Source organism: Ornithorhynchus anatinus, chromosome 4 (assembly GCF_004115215.2).
Source record: "Ornithorhynchus anatinus isolate Pmale09 chromosome 4, mOrnAna1.pri.v4, whole genome shotgun sequence".
In the NCBI taxonomy this organism is placed as follows: domain Eukaryota; kingdom Metazoa; phylum Chordata; class Mammalia; order Monotremata; family Ornithorhynchidae; genus Ornithorhynchus; species Ornithorhynchus anatinus.
In genome coordinates this window covers 81,740,095-81,760,096 of record NC_041731.1, presented here as the reverse complement: position 1 = coordinate 81,760,096, position 20,002 = coordinate 81,740,095, and the positions used below count along the sequence as shown (strand labels likewise).

The 20,002-nt window shown below is 40.9% G+C and overlaps 1 protein-coding gene across 3 annotated transcripts in view; it reads left to right on the top strand.

The window, feature by feature from the left end:
- Window positions 1-20,002, top strand: part of KIF14 (kinesin family member 14) — an 82,403-nt gene that overhangs the window by 29,984 nt on the left and 32,417 nt on the right. For all 3 annotated transcript variants that reach the window (XM_029064088.2, XM_029064087.2, XM_029064086.2), the window contains exons 11-21: window positions 445-617; window positions 8,182-8,329; window positions 9,425-9,488; window positions 9,987-10,171; window positions 11,056-11,158; window positions 11,468-11,628; window positions 14,356-14,503; window positions 14,832-14,984; window positions 15,853-15,976; window positions 17,442-17,535; window positions 19,353-19,491. In XM_029064088.2, coding sequence (XP_028919921.1) covers window positions 445-617; window positions 8,182-8,329; window positions 9,425-9,488; window positions 9,987-10,171; window positions 11,056-11,158; window positions 11,468-11,628; window positions 14,356-14,503; window positions 14,832-14,984; window positions 15,853-15,976; window positions 17,442-17,535; window positions 19,353-19,491 — 1,492 coding nt within the window. The remainder of the gene's footprint in view (window positions 1-444; window positions 618-8,181; window positions 8,330-9,424; window positions 9,489-9,986; window positions 10,172-11,055; window positions 11,159-11,467; window positions 11,629-14,355; window positions 14,504-14,831; window positions 14,985-15,852; window positions 15,977-17,441; window positions 17,536-19,352; window positions 19,492-20,002) is intronic.

Here is a 20,002-nt window from a genome sequence, read left to right as displayed (position 1 = left end):
CAGCATGGTTTAGGATTAGAACCCACAACCCCAAGCCCGTGCTCTTTCCACCGCACTTGTACATTTGCAACTTCAATAGACGAGTCCCGTTAACACCTCTGCAGTTATTGAGTCAAAGGGAGAACTGCTTCCAGGAGCCACTCAGCCCTTTGGGCAGGAAAATTACTTTTCTTGACCTTTCCTAGGATTAATAGAGAGGAAAAATCACTGTTCTTCATAAGGAGTTAGTCTCTACCAATCAACATTACTCTTTGGTTATAACTAGGCCCTGCTAGGATGCTGAAGCACCACATAAAGTTAGAAAAGTCATTCAGCCCTTTTCACAAAACCCAAGTCTATTTTTATGAATTTTGAGACTCTAGAAAAATTAACATGGCTCTGGGAACTTAGTTTTCCATGTAGTTTCTGTCAAGCTAAAGAAAAATTCTGTAATCCATTTTAAAGGTTGTTAAAAGAAAGTCTGGGTGGAAATTCGAAAACTACTATGATTGCTACAATCAGCCCTGCTGCGAGTAACTTAGAGGAAACATTAAGCACGCTTCGATATGCTAAGCAAGCGCGTTTGATTGTTAACATTGCCAAAGTAAATGAAGATATGAACGCTAAGCTAATCAGAGGTAAGCATCTTAATTTAATTAACATTTGATGCTTCGACATTAACATTTTCTGGTGAATGACCTAAATTTTGAAGTCAGTTTTAATGTAAGAACATTAAGATTTTACTCAGTTATTCATTTTAATGATTTGTTGAGTCCCTATCATAGGTTCTATGAGGCAGTTTGGCCCCAAATCCAGTGCCTGACAGTTGTCAATGGGTAGATGAATAATAGAGTTTGTTTAAAAAGGATTTGCAGGAAAGCAAATTAAGATTATGCAGCTCCTTATGATGAGATTAATAATAATAATATTTGTTAAGCGTTTGCTGTGTGCCAGCTACTGTTCTAAATGCTAGGGTAGATCTAAGATAATCGAGTTGGACACAGTCCCTGTTCCCTGTGGGGCTCCCAGTATTAATCCCCATTTTACAGATGAGGGAACTGAGGCCCAGAGAAATTAAGTAAATTGCCCAAGGTCATACAGCGGAGAAGTGGCAAAGCCGGGATTAGAAACAGACCTTCTGACTCTGAGCGCAGTAAGCACTTAATAAATATGACTGACAAGTTCCCTGGCCACAACAAGCTTACAGTGTAGAGGGGGAGAATATCAATCAATCAATGGGATATATTGAGTGCTTACTATGTGCAGAGCACTATTGTAAGTGCTTGGGAGAGTACAAGAGAAATTAGCAGACATATTCCCTGCCCATAATGAATTTAAAGTCTAGTGATATGATTAATGATTTTTTAAATTGTATTTATGGTATTGGTTAATATAATATGAGTTGGCAACTTGCTGTGGGCAGGAAATGTGTCTGTTGAAAAAGGAGACCTACAAAAACTGGTGCTGTGACTTGCAAATCAAGAGAAGAAATGTGTGACCACAAATGCCAAGATTGGTGAGATGCAGTGATATGCTGACTGACACCAAATTAAGGATTTATATCTTCTTTAATGATGAGTAAAATGGTCCCATACACATTATCCCAGCCCCACAGAAGAGAACAGAAGGAAACCATTCTCATCATAGATAAAGAGGGAATCTTGCTCTGATAGCACAGTGTGAGCCTTATTTATTTCTTTATAGTAATGTTGGTCTCCCCCTCTAGACTGTGAGCTCACTGAGGGCAGGAATGTGTCTGTTGTTTTATTGTATTCTCCCAAGTGCTTAGTACAGTGCTTTGCACACAGTAAACACTCATTAAATACGACTGAACGAATGAATGATATTTATTGAGCGCTTACGTGCAGATCACTGTACTAAGCACTCGAGGAAGGAAAATACAACAGAATAAACAGATAGAGTTCATGCCCATAGCGAACTTGCAATCTCCAGTCTAGAGCTGACAGTCCAGACGTTAATTCTGATACGGGTCCTGGCCCTTAAGGGGCTCATAATATACGATATATTTTAATAAACATTTCAGTGAACCATTGAGAAGACCCTGCAAATTGCAGAAAAACTCCTTTAGACTGTAAGCTTGTCCTGTAGACTGTAAGCTTGTCCTGTAGACTGTAAGCTTGTCCTCTAGACCGTAAGACTGTTATGGGCAGGGAATGTGTCTGCAAATTCTGTTGCATGTGCTCTCCCAAGCACTTAGGATGGTGCTCCACACATAGGAAACATTCAATAAATACCATTGATTGAAGACATTGCCTTTTTTATGGTATTTAAGGCTCTCTATCACCTTGCCCCTCCTATCTCTCCTCCCTTCTCTCTTTCTACTGCCCACCCCGCACGCTCCGCTCCTCTGCCTCCCACCTCCTCACCGTCCCTCGGTCTCGCCCATCCCGCCGTCGACCCTTGGGCCACGTCCTCCCGCGGTCCTGGAATGCCCTCCCTCCTCACCTCTGACAATCTAATTCTCTTCCCCTCTTCAAATCCGTACTTAAAGCTCACCTCCTCCAAGAGGCCTTCCCAGACTGAGCTCCCCCTGCTCCCTCTACCCCCCTTCACCTCTCCGCAGCTAAGCTCTCTTCTCCCCACTTTCCCTCTGCTCCTCCCCCTTTCCCGTCCCATCCCCTCAGCACTGTACTCGTCCGCTCAACTGTATATATCTTCATCACCCTATTTATTTTGTATAATGAGATGTACATCACCCTGATTCTATTTATTTGCCATTGTTTTAATGAGATGGTCTTCCCCTTGACTCTATTTATTGCCATTGTTCTTGTCTGCCGGTCTCCCCCGATTAGACTGTAAGCCCGTCAAAGAGCAGGAACTGTCTCTCTCTGTTGCCGATTTGTACATTCCAAGCGCTTAGTACAGTGCTCTGCACATAGTAAGCGCTCAATAAATACTATTGAATAAATGAATGTACCAGGCATTGTTCAAAGCACTGGGACAGATTTGTGCTAATCAGGTGGACACAGTCCCTGTCTCACATGGGGTTTACAGTCTTAATCCCCATTTTACAGATGAGGTAATTCATTCATTCAGTAGTATTTATTGAGTGCTTACTATGTGCAAAGCACTGTACTAAGCACTTGGAATGTACAATTCGGCAGCAGATAGAGACAATCCCTGCCCATTGATGGGCTTACAGTGTAATCGGGGGAGGCAGACGGATAAAAATAAGACAACATAATCATTATAAATAGAATCAAGGGGATGCTACACCTCATTAACAAAATAAATAGGGTAATAAAAATATATACAAATAAGCACAGTGCTGAGGGGAGGGGTAAGGGAGAGGGGGAGGAGCAGAGGGAAAGGGGGCTTAGCTGAGGGGAGGGGAAGAGGGGAAGGGGGAGGGAGGAGGGCGGGGGGGAGCAGAGAGGGAGCATAGGGAAAAGGGGGGGGCTCAGTCTGGGAAGGCCTCTTGGAGGAGGTGAGCTGTCAGTAGGGCTTTGAAGAGGGGAAGAGAGTTAGTTTGGCGGAGGTGACGAGGGAGGGCATTCCAGGACAGTGGGAAGACGTGGGCCAGAGGTCGATGGCGGGATAGGTGTGAACAGGGGACGATGAGGAGGTGAGCGGCAGGGGAGTGTAGCGTGCGGGGTTGGCAGTAGAAAGAGAGAAGGGAGGTGAGATAATTGAGGCCCAGTGAAGTGACTTGCCTATGGTCACAACCAGACAAGTAGGGGAGAAGCAATTAGAACACAGGTTAGAGTGTTCGCTTAGATTGTGAGCCCGTCATTGGGCAGGGATTGTCTCTCTCTGTTGCCAAATTGTACAATCCAAGTGCTTAGTACAGTGCTCTGCACGTAGTAAGTGCTCAATAAATACTATTGAATGAACACAGGTCCTTCTGACTCCCAGGCCCCTGCTCTATCCACTAGGCCACGCCGCTTCTTCCACATTTTTCTTCCACCTCAATTTCACGTTTTGAAAAAGTCACTACTGCAATCAAAGCAGAGAAAAATGGTAAAAGTATCAGGATCTGATGAGTTTTCTGCAGAAATATACAAACAAGGAGGGGAACTATTTATTCCTCAGATATCTGCCCAAGTTTATCCTCAATATATGCAACCCAGAATTTCAGAGATGGCTCCTTCATCCCCATCTTTAAGAAGGAAGGTCAGAAAATGGTTTGTGGAAACTCTGAGGGGGTGGAGAAGCGAACCATTCATTCAATAGTATTTATTGAGCGCTTACTATGTGCAGAGCACTGTACTAAGCGCTTGGGATGAACAAGTCGGCAACAGATAGAGACAGTCCCTGCCGTTTGACGGGCTTACAGTCTAATCGGGGGAGACGGACAGACAAGAACAATGGCAATAAACAGCGTCAAGGGGAAGAACATCTCGTAAAAACAATGGCAACTAAATAGAATCAAGGCGATGTACAATTCATTAACAAAATAAATAGGGTAACGAAAATATATACAGTTGAGCGGACGAGTACAGTGCTGTGGGGATGGGAAGGGAGAGGTGGAGGAGCAGAGGGAAAAGGGGAAAATGAGGCTTTAGCTGCGGAGAGGTAAAGGGGGGATGGCAGAGGGAGTAGAGGGGGAAGAGGAGCTCAGTCTGGGAACGCCTCTTGGAGGAGGTGATTTTTAAGTAGGGTTTTGAAGAGGGAAAGAGAATCAGTTTGGCGGAGGTGAGGAGGGAGGGCGTTCCAGGACCGCGGGAGGACGTGACCCAGGGGTCGACGGCGGGATAGGCGAGACCGAGGGACGGTGAGGAGGTGAACCACTCTGCTTTTATCATTGAACAAGCTATTAGTGCCTTTTAGATAGGCTGCTAAATAATATCATCAACCTGAATTGAAGTCTGGCTTCAAACTCAATCTCCAAAGAGCATACCATCTTTGCAGCTTGTCTAATAGAGGAGAAGGGCAGGAAGAAGCACTGAGTGCGACACTACATCCAAAGACCTGAATTAAATCTCTAATTAAATCAAAAGTTGACAATATTTAAATTTTGCTTCTTAGGCAGAGACTCAATATTGGAGAAAGAAAATGTGAAATATGCAAAAACTGACCATGGGTGCTAGTAACACAAATGAAACTCCAGACACTTTACAGAGTGGGGAAAATCCGTCGATATTAACATTTATCAAATCCTTTCAATGCACACAGCATTCCTCTAAGAGTTGAAGAAAAATGCCCAGGTATTAATTCTGATATGGGTCCTGGACCTTAAGGGACTCACAGTATAAAATGGGAGAGGGGGCACATGCAAGGAAATAAATGACAGGCTAAATTTAACAAATTCTGAAATGAGATTAGTTTTTTTTATGGTATTCGTTAAGCACTTACTATGTGCCAGGCTCAGAGTACATGCTAATCAATTTGGACATAATCCATGTCCCACAAAAGACTCACAGTCTGAGAGAGGGTAAACAAGTATTTTAATCCCCATTTTACAATTGAGAAATTGACTCACAAGTTAGGTAACTTGTTCAAACTGAGAAGGCTATAAAATGGGCAAGAGTTAGTAACAGAGCCATCAATAAAGTATGAAAATGGCTAAGTGGCCACCCTGGATATAACCTGTATGGAGTTCATTACCTATAACCATTGTTTAAAAGAATTGTTGCATGGATGAATAGTGACATATTTTGATAGTGGGGAAGTTTGTTTTTTACTTTATACTGCCAGATATTGTGTCATCTCTTTATTCAGTACTCCCCAAAGGCTTAGTACAACACCCAAGTGGGTGCTCGATAAATGCTACTACAACTATAAAACCAGCAGAAGCAATTCAGCAAAATGATTCAACTAATAGTAATCTCTCCAGGCGCTCCCTTCCATTTAACCAATTAGTAAAAAGTGTGTTTGCTAAAAAAAATTATCTGAAGGAACCTCACTTCTATTCCTTCTCCCTCTAGTGTGTTAATAATAATGATGGTATTTGTTAAGTGCTTACTATGTGCTAAGCACTGTTCTAAGCATTGGGGTAGATACAAGGTAATGAAATTGTCCCATGTGGGGCTCACAGTCTTCACCCCTATTTTACAGATGAGGTAACTGAGGCCCAGTGAAGTGACTTGCCCAAAGTCACAAAGCTGATAAGCGGCAGAGCTGGGATTAGAACCCACGACCTCTGACACCCAAGCCCATGCTCTTTCCACTAAGCCACACTGCTTCTTGTGTTAGTGCCTTGTCGGAGCATGTCTACCGACTTTGTCGTACTCTTCCAAGGGCTTAGCACAGTGCTCTGCACACTGTAAGCACTCAATAAATACCATTGATTGCTTCAGAGTAAGAAATGTGGGAACAGGACTTGAACCTGCATCTCCTGTTGAATGAGTCTGCCAACTCTCCCAAGAGCATACTACAGTGCTCTGCCCATAGTAAGCGCTCAATAAATATGATTGATTGATTGACCAGTTCCATTTTCTTTTCAGTAGGTCATGTTTGCTCCCTAGAGTGGTGGAGATCATAACCCTCAGGCTATTCAAGCCACGAGAAGCAGCGTGGCTTAGTGGAAAGAGCACGGTCTTGGGAGTCAGAGGTCATGGGTTCTAATCCTGGCTCCGCCGCTTGTCAGCTTTGTGACTTTGGCCAAGTCACTTCACTTCTCTGTGCCTCAGTTACCTCATTTGTAAAATGGGGATTGAGACTGTGAGCCCCACGTGGGACAACCTGATCACCTTGAATCCCCCCCAGCGCTTAGAACAGTGCTTTGCAGATAGTAAGCGCTTAACAAATGCCATCATCATCATTATCATTACTCTTCCCCAACAATAAATCTCCTAGAAAAATGTTCATTGCATTTAAAAATACCAAACCATAAAGAAATCACATAGCAAAACCCAGGTTGATTTTATGGCAGAGTGTAGAGCTTGACATTCATCATGCAAATATCGTAAATCAGTTTACCAACTGTGATAGGATAAGAATTGATACAACTTTGCAGTATTTTACTCTCCCAAGTGCTTAGTACAATGCTCTGCACATAGTGCTTAATAAATACCCCTGATTGATCCATTCAAAGATTGATTTAAGTCAACTCTAGCAATGAACATTTTTAGAAAGTCTTATAATTCCTTAAACTAAAATTTTGAATGGTTAATTTTAGTTTAACCTTAATGAAAAAAAATTTCACATATTCAGTGTATCAGTAAATCCTGTTGATTCTATTTTTACAACATCTCTGAAATCTGCTATTTTCTCTCAATTAATCGTATTTATTGAGCCCTTACTGTGTGCAGAGCACGGTACTTTGTGCTTGGAAGAGTACAGTACAGCAATGTAACAGACACCTTCCCTGCCCACATCCAAACTTTTACCGTGCTGTACTAAGCACGTGTATCCCTCCTTGATTACTGCATCAGCCTCCTCACTGACCCCCCGCCTCCTGTCTCTGCCCACTTCAGAACTTTCTTCACTCTGCTGCCTGGATCATTTTTCGAAAAAAAATCAATGTCAACTTCTCCTCAAGAACCTCCAGTGGTTGCGCATTCACCTCTGCATCAAACAGAAATCCTTAACCATTGACTTCAAGGCACTCAAATCGGCTCTCTTTCTCCTACCTTACTTTGTTGATTTCCTACTAAAACCCAGCTCCCACAGTTTGCTCCTTTAACACCAACCTACTCACTGTATCTCGATCCCAACTATCTCATCACTGATCACTTGCCCACATCCTCCCTCTGACCTGGTACTCCCTCCCTCTTCATGTCTGACAGATGACCACTCTCTCCATCTTTCAAGCCCTACTAAAAGCATATCTCCTCCAAGAGTCCTTTCCCAACTAAGCCCTCATTTCCCTTACTTCCTCTCTCTTTGTCTTCACCTATATACTTGGATCTGTACCCTTTAAGCACTTGATATTCACCCCACAATACTTGGTATATATTAACATTTGGTAATTTATTTTACTGTCTGTCACCCTCTCTAGACTATAAGTCACTGTGGGCAAGGAATATGTCTTTCAACTCTGTTGCACTCCCCCAATCACTTAACTCAGAGCTCTCCACACATTAAGCACCCAATAAATATGACTGAATGATTGGATAGGCATTGAATTACATCAGTAAAAATGAAAATCCATTCCTTACATTAAAAAAGTTAAGGCAAAACCCTCAAGTAATTTTTTCCTTTAGAATGCTGGACATTTTGAAATATAAAAGAATGCTTACATTTAACATTAGGAAATGTCCATTATATTAATCCTGATGTAATTTTTTAAAAATTTAGAACTGAAAGCCGAAATTGAGAAACTGAAAGCCGCTCAAAGGAGTACTCAAAACATTGACCCTGAAAGATATAGTCGCTGTCGACAAGAAATAACTTCCTTAAGGATGAAACTACACCAGCAGGAGAGAGATATAGCAGAAATGCAAAGGTGAGGCAGTTATTTTAATTTTTGACTATACTGGGTGCTCTGTCATAGAATCATACAAGCAGGCTTTAAGAGGCCTAATTGTCTTTATGTTTTTATTGAGGCAGTCACTTTCAGATTCCTTTTTTCAGACTGTCACCAGGATTCAGGGCATTTTTGAATTCACCTTGATACTAAACTTACAGGCTAAATTGCCTTGTCATCTTCCTCAGTCCTTACTGAATTGAATTAGAGACCCCTCATGAAGGGGAGAGTACAAGCGTTCAGGTCAGTATTGTCATCTGGAAGACCATGCTACTACTTTGAATATAATGGCTTCCACTAGTTTAAAATGCCAAGCACCAAAACCAATGGTAACTGAGCATTGAACTCACAGCAGCTTTTTCTTTGGTTTAAAACCATCATTCCAGAGTGTTCTTTCCCTCATCCCACCTCCAGTGACTGAGGATCTTATTTGCATTCATTCAATAGTATTTATTTATTGAGCACTTACTATGTGCAGAGCGCTGTACTAAGCGCTTGGGATGAACAAGTCGGCAACAGATAGAGACAGTCCCTGCCGTTTGACGGGCTTACAGTCTAATCGGGGGAGATGGACAGACAAGAACAATGGCAATAAATAGAGTCGAGGGGAAGAACATCTCGTAAAAACAATGGCAACTAAATAGAATCAAGGTGATGTACAATTCATTAACAAAATAAATAGGGTAATGGAAATATATACAGTTGAGTGGACGAGTACAGTGCTGTGGGGAGGGGAAGGGAGAGGTGGAGGAGCAGAGGGAAAAGGGGAAAAAGAGGTTTAGCTGCGGAGAGGTAAAGGGGGGATGGCAGAGGGAGTAGAGGGAGAAGAGGAGCTCAGTCTGGGAAGGCCTCTTGGAGGAGGTGAGTTTTAAGTAGGGTTTTGAAGAGGGGAAGAGAATCAGTTTGGCGGAGGTGAGGAGGGAGGGCGTTCCAGGACCGCGGGAGGACGTGGCCCAGGGGTCGACGGCGGGATAGGCGAGACACCCCAGGATCATATAACTCTCTGTCTCTCAAGAAGTTCTTCCTTGGATCTAATAATGCTTCAAAGTGAACTTTTTCATTCCTTTTGGGTAGGGCCTGGAAGCAAAAGTTTGAGCAAGCAGAATTAAGAAAAGTTCAAGAAACAAAGGAGCTGCAGGTACCAGTTTGTTTTTCTTCTGAAAAAAGGTGAAACCAAAAATTGCAAGTTAATGTAATATCTGGAGCTATCCTAGTTTCCCCCACTGCGAATACCTACCCACTGCGAATAGAGAAGCAGCATGGCTCAGTGGAAAGAGCACGGGCTTTGGAGTCAGGGCTCATGAGTTAGAATCCCAGCTCTGCCACTTGTCGGCTGTGTGACTGTGGGCAAGTCACTTAACTTCTCTGTGCCTCAGTTCCTTCATCTGTAAAATGGGGATTAAGACTGTGAGCCCCACGTGGGACAACCTGATTCCCCTGTGTCTACCCCAGCGCTTAGAACAGTGCTCGGCACATAGTAAGCGCTTAACAAATACCAACATTATTACCTCCAGCCCCAAATTAGCTTTAAATATATGCAAGGCAAATTTTGCATTTTTACATTTTTGAAACAGCATGGTGATCTTAAAGTCATGTCTTTCTCTATCCTTCACCTCTTTATCTATCCTTCACCTAGAAAGCAGGAATTACATTCAAAATGGACAACCGACTGCCTAACCTTGTCAATCTCAATGAAGATCCTCAGCTGTCTGAGATGTTGCTGTATATGATAAAAGAAGGACAAACTACAGTTGGAAAGTATAAACCAAACTCAAATCATGATATTCAACTCTCTGGGGTGCTGATTGCTGATGATCATTGGTATGTAAGATCTCTAAAGTCTTTTTTTTCCCTTAAGCTCTTAGTGTCATTTACCTTCCCTTCATTTAGGATCTGCTGTTTAAGTTCATGGTTTTTAATTTTTTGTGGTTGTTTTGATACTTATCCTTGAGTTAGAACGATAGTATAGATTGCTTTTAAGGTTGTTGTTATTCAAAACCCAAGATTTCAATAGAATTCCAAACTTTTTTTTCCCAAAAGTTATAATTGTTCTCCATTGGTTACTAGAATCAGTTTTCTCTTGGCCAACGCCTGCAAATAATTGATGTTTTGTGTTAGGGAATTCTCATTTAGTTCAGACTTTAGGTTACAAAAATTTTTTTTAATGGTATTTAAGTGCTTTACTATGTTTTCTAAGCACTGGAGTAGATACAGATTAATTAGGTTGGACACAGTCCCTGTCCCGCATGAGGCTCACAATCTAAGAAGGAAGGAAATCAGGAGAGCTAAGGCACAGAGAAATTGTGACTTAGCCATGGTCACACAGCAAACCTTTGACAGAGCCCAAGATTAGAACTCAGGTTCTCTGTCTCTCAGGCCTGTGGTTTTTCCACTGGGATATGCTGCTTCTTCACGGATGAATTAGGGAAGAAAGAATGGTGATCTTTATTGTAATTTCTCAGGGAAACAGTAAAAATGAAGGGTCTTATATCTGGATCCTAAGTTTTTTATTAGAAAAATTTTGCTAGCAGATATGTGTCCTTCATATAAACGCCTAATTGGGAGCCCAAAGGAAAGCTTGAATAGGATAAAAAAAACTAATCAGAAATATTGACTGTGATGTTACTTAACTGCAAAGTTTATGATCTTATATGGAATTAAAGATATTAAACAATGCTATTATTTCTTTTTTCTTTTCTCAATAGTGTTATCAAGAATTTTGATGGCACAGTGAGTATTACCCCCCTAGGAGAAGCAAAGACCTATGTAAATGGAAAGCATATTTCAGAGCTAACAGTTCTTCATCATGTAAGTTTAGTGATACAAAAATATTTGGGTATTGTTTTAAGCCAAAAGATGCTATTAAACTTTTTAATTCTTTTAAAGCTGCTTAGAATTGTTAGGTTGTTTTGGTTTTCTTTTACTTCTTCAGTCGATTATAAAGGTAAATACTTGTTCTCTCTCTCCTATTTAGACTGTGAGCCCTGTATGGGACAGGAGCTGTATCCGACCTGACTGATTTTATCTACTCCAGCAATTAGAACAGTGCTTGACACATAATCAGCACTTGGTAAATACCATTTAAAAAAGAACTATATTTGTGGTTTTGTTTTTCAGAGTGACAGGGTGATTCTAGGTGGAGATCATTATTTCAGATTTAACCATCCAGTAGAAGTTCAGAAAGGAAAAAGATCAGCATATGGGACAGTTCTGCCAAGTGATGGTGCAAAGGACTTTGAATTTGCAAAAAATGAGCTTCTTATGGCGCAAAGATCAGAGTAAGTGCTGATGCTACTATTAAGTCATGAGGAATATTTTGATAATAAAGGTAAATAAATATTAAGTGTCCTGAGTTCTTCAGAAGAGAGGTACTAGCCCCAAGTTGTTTACACCTGCTGCCTCAAATTCTCTCCTTGATGCCCTGGAATCTAACCTCCTTCCCCTCCACTCTAAAGAAACTGCCCCATCTCTCTCAGGTCATTAATGATCTCCTTCTGGCCAAAACCATTGGCCTCTACTCTATCCTAATGCTCCTTGACCTTAACTGCCTTCAACACTGTGGGCCACCCCTTTCTCCTGGAAACAGTTATCTAAACTTGGCTTCACTGACACTGTCCCCTCCTGGTTCTCCTCCTATCTCTCCAGCCACTCTCATTCTTTTTCATAGGCTCCTCCTCTCACCCCCTCACTTTGGGAATACCACAAGGCCCAGTTCTAGGTCCCATTTTATTCTCCATCCAAACACACTCCCTTGGAGAACTCATTCATTTCTACAGTCTCAACCCCTATTGCTACACAGAGGAGTTCCAAATCTACCTCTCCTGCTCAGCTTTCTCTAAAGTCTTGCATTTCCTCCTGCCTTTATTCCTCCTGCCTTCAGGACATCTCCATTTGAATGTCCCTTGGACATCTCAAACTTAACATGTCCAAAACACAACTCCTCATATTCCCCCGCAAGCCCTGTCCTCCCCTTAATTTTCTCATCACACCATTCTCCCTGTCTCGTGAGCCCATAACCTTGGCATTATCCTTAACTCATCTCTTTTAGTCAATCCTCATATACAATAGGTCAATAAATTCTGTAGGTTCTACTTTCCCAACATCTCTAGAATTTAAGCCTTCCTCTCCATCCTAACTGCTATCACTCTGATCCAAGCACTTATATCCCACCTTGACTCTGCGTCAATCAATCGCATTTATTGAGCACTTACTGTGTGCAGAGCAGTTCATTAGGCTCTTGGGAGAGTGCAGTATAATGGAGTTGGTAGATACGTTCCTTGCCCACAAGATGCTTACAGACTAGAATGGGAGACAGACATTAAAATAAATTATGGATATGTACATAAGTGCTGTAGGGGTGACTAAAGAGAACAAATGCAAGTGCAAAGACAATGCAGAAGGGAGAGGGAGTAGGGGAAATGAAGGCTTAGGGAAGGCCTTTTGGAGGAGATGTGATTTCAATAAGACTTTGAAGGAAGGGGGAGAGTGGTGGTCTCTTGACTATGAAGAGGGAGGGAGTTCCAGAGGAAGGATTTGGGTGAAGTATTGGTGGTGAGATAGATGAGATCGAGGTACAGTGAGTAGGTTGATGTTAAAGTGAGCATGCTGAGTTGTAGTAGGAAATCAGAGAGAAAAGAAAGAGTTTGCAAAATGATACAATGCTTTAAAGCAGGTGGTAAGGAGTTTCTGTTTAATGTGAAGGTGGATGGGCAATGGCTGGAGATTTTTGAGCTGTTAGTTCTGTGCTCTGTACTCAATAAGTCCTCAATAAATACTTTATTGCTTGATTAAGTGGGGAAACTTGGACTGAACTTTTTTTGGAGAATGATCCAGGCAGCAGAGTGAAATGTGGACTGGAGTGGGGTGAGACAGGAGGCAGGGAGCTGATGTAGTAGTCAAGGCAGGATAGGATAAGTGCTTAGATCAGGATAATGACAGTTGGGATGGAGAGGAAAGGGTGATTTTAGCCATGTTGTGAGCACCATAACTGAGCACTGTTCTAGATGCTTGGGGGAGAATACAATGCAATAAAGGTGGCAGAGGAGGAGAAAGATTTCAAATAAATTACACATAAGGGAAATGGATATGCACAAATGTGCTGTGAGATGAATACCAAGAATTTAAGGGATACAAATCAACGTGAAAATAGGGAAAGCTTCTAGAGAAAGTGTGATTTTTTTTTAACAGGGCTTTGGAGGTGGGGAGAGAGATGATTGAATATGAAAGGTGAGGTGATTTTCAGGCTAGAGGGAGGACAGAGACAAGGGATCAATGATGGAGTCAAATGAGATCAGGGTACAGTAAGTGGTGGTGTTATAGGAGCCAAGTGGCTGGATTGGGTTTTGGCATTGATTTGATCTGATTATCCTCTATCTATCATTCATTCATTCAATAGTATTTATTGAGCGCTTACTATGTGCAGAGCACTCTACTAACTGCTTGGAATGTACAATTTGTCAACAGATAGAGACAATCTCTGCCCAATAATGGGCTCACAGTCTAAACGGGAGAGACAGACAGCAAAGCAAAACAGAACAAAATAAAACAAGTAGTCTGGCGTAGATATCATCAAGATAAATAGAATCATAGATATATACACATCATTAACGAAATAGAGTATTAAATAATATATACAGTTTAGCACAGTGCTCGGATATATTAAGTACTTAATATCACAATTATTCTATAACATTAAGTAACTCTAATATGTGAAAACTGAATAACTAATTTAAACATTGCCACAGATGAATTTCTGGACTAGGACTGAGGTATATTGAGGGATGGACTTTTAAACATTGTTGTCTACCACGATTACTTTGTATCAACTCTGGTGCTCAGAACAGTACTTGAGACACATTCAATCAATCAATGGTATTTACTTGGAAAAGTACAGTACAACAGTTGGTAGTCATGTTCCCTGCTCACAAGGAGGTTATAGTCTAGAGGAAGAAACTATTATAGGCTCTTGAAACAAATTGCATAAATTTTGCTTTTTTTTTTTTTAGACTTGAAGCTGAAATTAAAGAGGCCCGGTTAAAAGCTAAGGAAGAAATGATGCAAGGAATTCAAATTGCAAAGGAATTGGCTCAGCAAGAACTTTCTTCTCAAAGAACCGCCTATGAGAGCAGGATAAAAGCACTGGAAGCAGAGCTGGTAGTTACTTCTTGGGGCATGTTATATACAATGGGCTGCACTGAAAATGGAGAGTCTACTCTTTTTTTGTATTAGGAATTCCACCTCTGATGTAAAGAGCATCTGTATGGTAACTCTGTCTTTAGTGTAGCTAAATGCGAGCCCTCTAGACTGTGTACTCATTATAGGTAGGGACTGTATTTGGTGTTGTACTCTCCCAAGCACTTAGTACAGTGCTTTGCCCACAATAAGCGCTCAATAAATACGATTGATAATAAATCTAGGGGAAAAATCTCTTGTGGAGGAAGAGGCAAACCACTTTTTGACCCCCTTTTTTTTTTTGGTAAAGAAAGAAGAATCACAGCGGAAGAAAATGCAAGAAATGAATAACCGAACGGCTACTCACAAAATTCAGGAATTGGAAAAAGTTAAGCAACATCTTGAACAGGAAGTTCACGTTAATAAGAAGCGATTAGAAATGGAAGCTCTGGCTACTAAACAAGTAATTTCACATTTGTTTCTCAAATTTCTAACCTCTGTTTAGTGTGAGGGATTTTGCAGACTGGCGAAGACATGGGCATATGTAGGCATACAGCCTGGAAGGATACTGGCTCACTTTTGGAGTTGGGGCATTTTTTGCCCCTGCATACAATTGCAAACAAGGGTAGAGTTCTGGTCTGTTGGCTATGAAAAGAGAGGGAGTTCTAGGGAAGGTAGTAAGGGGTCTCTGGCAAGAGAGGTGAGATGGAGGCACAGTTTGACAAATACTTGTTTTTATGAGGTTACAATGGGGCACATTTTTAAGACACATTTGGAAAGCAGTGGGGCCTAGTGGAAAGAGCATGGGCCTGGGAGTCAGGGGACCTGGGCTTTAATCACAGGTCCACAACGTATCTGCTTTGTGACCTTGGGCAAGTCATTTAATTTCTCTGTGCCTCAGTTCCCTTATCTGCAAAATGGGGAGTCAATACCCGTTCTCCCTCCTGCTTAGACTGGAGCCCCATTTTGGACCTGATTATCTTGTATCTACCCAACTCTCAGTACAGTGTTTGACACATTACAAATAGTGAAATTATCATTATCACTAATAGGGAAAACTATTAATGTTGCATCTTTCCCATTGCTGCTAATCCTCTCAAGTGATAATGTCAGAATAATCAAAGGGTTGGAATTAATCTGAATTTTAAAAATACCTAGTGAATTAATGAATGGGCGGCAAAATAAACAATTTAGTGGAATTTAATGAACGAAAATTTTGTGCTGATTTAGTGAGATACAGAGGAGGAAACTGTGACCATATCATTATGTATCCTGTCATAAGCACTTGCCTAACTTCTTTCTACATATCTTTATGAATGGATTTTATTTAGGCTTTAGAAGATCATACTATTCGCCATGCTAAGATTCTTGAAGCCTTGGAAGATGAGAAACAGAAAATTGCCAAAGAAGTACAGGCTCTTCAGCAAAGTAGGAACAACCGAGATAAAGCCTTGAGTGAGTGTATGATGATTTTGTATGTATTTTCATTCATTCAGTTGTATTTATTAGGCGCTTACTTTGTGCAGAGCACGGTAATGTATTTTCCTCTAAAGTGATGTGATTGAGTACTTGATTGAGGAGAGGTTAAGATTAAAAATGCAGTTAATTTTGCTCCTCTGTACATGTTTAAAATACTTTTGCACATTCACAAAAACTTCACAATATTTGATGCCTGTTACCCCCAGTATAGACGAACTGTCCGTAGAGTTTTTCCAGAGTTCTGAGCCTACATAAATGATCGTAAGGTCTCTGTTGTTGTTGTTAGGTCAGACCAATGGTCCTTCACTTAAATGTCCTTCGAGCCTAGTATCCCTATGATATTAGCAAAGGCTGTTTGGAGAAACTGTAAATGGTAAATCAGTCCTAGAGGTTAGGAATGAACAATTTAACTTTTCCCCTCTACATCAACTAACTTCCCCCGATAACCCGTTATGGCCACTTCTGTAAATTTATGCCAACCCCTCTTGAGCCTAAACTCTTTGCCTGCACAGTTTCATTGGCTAACGAATTCCATGTTCTTGCGACCTGCTACGTGAAGAAGTATTTCCATTTGTTTGCTTGAACTTGCCATTCTTTCCTGGTGGTGTAAGATTTGGTGAACAAAATTTCAGCATTTTCTATGTCCATATTCTTCGCAAATTTGTAGCCTTTATTCATTCAATTGTATTTATTGAGCACTTATTATGTGCAGAGCACTGGACTAAGTGCTTGGAATGTACAGTTTGGCAACAGATAGAGACAATCCCTGCCCAACAACGAGCTCACAATCTAAATGGGATTAATCATATGCCCCGTCAGCCTGTATCTTGCCAGACTAATGAGCCTTAACACTATTAGTCTATTCTCTAAAGAAATGTTTTAATTCCCCTGAAGTGGAAGATAATTTTATAGTTTTGATGAGTGTTGAAAGCATTCACTTGTTCCCCTCAATTTGATATGAGTTGGTAATGAAGAAAGTTAATTAGCTCAATTGGGTGCAGTTCTTATTAAGGAGAAAAAGGAACACTTTTTCAATTATATTTATTGAGCACTTACTGTGAGCAAAGCACCTGGTTTATGTTCTGTGAAGTAGCCAAACCCAGAAAAGCAATTAATAATCTTTGACATTTCCATACTTAGTTCTCCCATATTTCCATGAAAACTTTCAACAACAAACTACAGAGGAAAAAATATTCATTAAGTTGGGAGACAACTGGCAACATCAATTCTTATGTCTAGATATTCATAAAGAACACTTCCTTTCTTCATTGATAGTAAAGAAAAGATTATTTTGGTAGTCTTTCTGCCAACATCTATATCCCTCTCCAAAATAACACTGAACATTTTCAAGAAAGCAAGGAAATGCTGTTGCTAATGAAGCCTAATAGCAGGAGCATGTTGCAGTGATTTCTTCAGTAATCTGTTCTGTGTTTTGAATTAGTTCCGCCTAATTGGAATTCCATGAAACTTTCAATGATGATCCAGGAAGCCAACACCATTAGTAAGAAATTAAGAAAATGTACTGTATTTTGCAGGTGGGTGATTTTTGTTGTTGTTAATGCTTTCTGTAAAGTGCTTTCACTGCTTAAATTAGGTTTTCTTTTGCAGATTAGTTTCCCATATCCTCCCTCCTTTTTTTTCTGCTTTTTTGTTCAGAAGTTAAATTTAGAGTTGGAAGTACATTAGCAAGCAGATTGTTCAAATAATTATAACTGAGACTCATTCAAATTCTCCTAGTTCATTCTCCTACAAATAATTGAATTTCACTAAGCTGGGCAGGTGCTAAACCCACTAAGCCCAGCTGGGCTGGGCCTTTTTTTAGTTGTCTATCCAAATTGGTTTTTCAAGGATCTGAACCAATGTTAGGTAGAATAACTGGTCACTGTACTAATTGTGGCTCAGATAGTCTGCTTTTTACTGAACTTGGTAAACCACCCCAGAACTTTGATCATAGGCAGTGTGTAGAATGAGCAGGAAGGGGAAACGCAGTGGAGAAAACCAAAGATGAAATCTTTTGGCACTGAGGGCGAGGCAGGCAGGAGAGATCTGGAGACAGTTTGATAACATTTCTGGAACATTAGGGTTTGTATAATCATAATTTAATATCTGTTAAGCACTTCCTGGAGCCAAGCACTGTAATAAGTGCTGGGGTAGATTTGGGATAATTGTACCCCACACAGAGCTCAGTCTAACTAGGAGGGAGGCACAGGGATTGAATCCTCATTGTATTTGTGTTAGGCAAACATTTAAGAACCTAGAGTAAGTAGATTGATCAGGTAAATAGATTTATTGAGAAGTAGCGTTGTTTAGCGGTTAGAGCACGGGCCTGGGAGTCAGAAGGACCTAGGTTCTAATCCCAGCTCTGCTGCTCATCTGTTGTGTGACCTTGGGCAAGTCACTTCACTTCTCTGGGCCTCAGTTACCTCATTTGTAAAATTTGGATTAAGATTGTGAGCCCCATGTGGGACAGAGACTGCGTCAAACCAATTATCTTGTATCCACCTCAGTGCCTACTGTGGTGCCTGGCACATAGTAAGCTCTTAACAAATACCATAAAAGTATACAAAAATTGCACAGCACAAGCATTATGAAGTATATTCAAGACATTTCAAGCAATATTTTACTTGAAATTTCACTCCTGAATAATTAGGCAGACTGTTTGGATTGAGAGGAGTCATATGGTTTAAAATACAGCTACCAGTATCAGGCGGGGAGAGTCAGGAAGATCCAACTCAGCTACCTCACCTATTTGTAGCCACAGCAGCAGAGGAGCAGCATCATCCCACTTTGTTGGAGTTTTTTTTTAAGCCTCGGGATTCCTCCCCAGGAAACAACTGAGAACCATGAAATTTACTATGGAGTCATTAGCGACTCAAACAGGAATACAAGCCCTGGCTCCATTTCCTGCCACTGCAATAGTCTCTGCTTAAAGCGGAGGTCGAAATGAGTTTGTTCACCACCATTAGTGGTTAATATCTACTAAACATTTAGAAGCCCACACATAGGGGGCTTCGTAAAGTTTCTTCGAAAATTGAATGTCTACGCATAAGTTTAAAATTGTTGAATTTGAGATCTTCATGAAAGAGAATGCTCCATCTTTGCAGGGATGCTTATTGGAGGAAAGTGGTTTAATATTAGTGTGCGCAGTGTGGCCGGGTCTGTGGATCCCACATTGGCCATTTCAGCCAAATGAAATGTTGTATCGTCTTTCTAATTAAATCGACTTTCATCTTTGCAGTTGAAGCATAAGTACTGCGGAAAGTCATTGGACTGTGTCTTTTTGGAGTTATCCTAACTAAAGCAAAGCTTCTTAGATTGGAGTTTATAATTGCCTATTTTTTTTTCTAATTAGACACGATATACCAGACAGAGGAAACAGTACTGAGCCTTCTGTTCAGATCCAAGTTCGTAATCTCCAGCTGGGAATCTCCACCTTTTGGAGCTTGGAAAAGTTTGAGTCCAAGCTTCTGTCAATGAAAGAACTCTATGAGGTTTGGAATTTTTTTGGGGAAAAAAATGTCTATTTTTAGATCCCATGGAAAAGAAGGAGAGGAAAGAATGTTACATTTGTATAGTCGGTATAATTTATCTTCTCCCTGGTAAGGGGTAAATATGGTATTATTATGAGAGAAGATACAGATTATATGTCAGTGGCATGAATGTTTAGTTCTCCTGTTCAGTAGATAGAACCCAACCCCCAGACACAGGCTGCAGCTGGCTCACCGTATTAGATTTAATGGCTCCTTTTGTAGACAAACATGTCTTGAGCTATGTCGGAGGGGCTTTCCCTGACTAAGCCCTCCTCTCCTTTTTTCCCACTCTTCTGTGCCACTCTTATTTGCTCCTTCATTCATCTTCCTTCCCATTCCCACAGCACATATGTATATATCTGTAATTTATTTATTTATATTAATGTCTATCTCTCTCTCTAGACTGTGAGCTCGTTGTGAACAGGGAGTATGTCCATTTGTTGTTATATAGTACTTTCCCAAGCACTTAGTA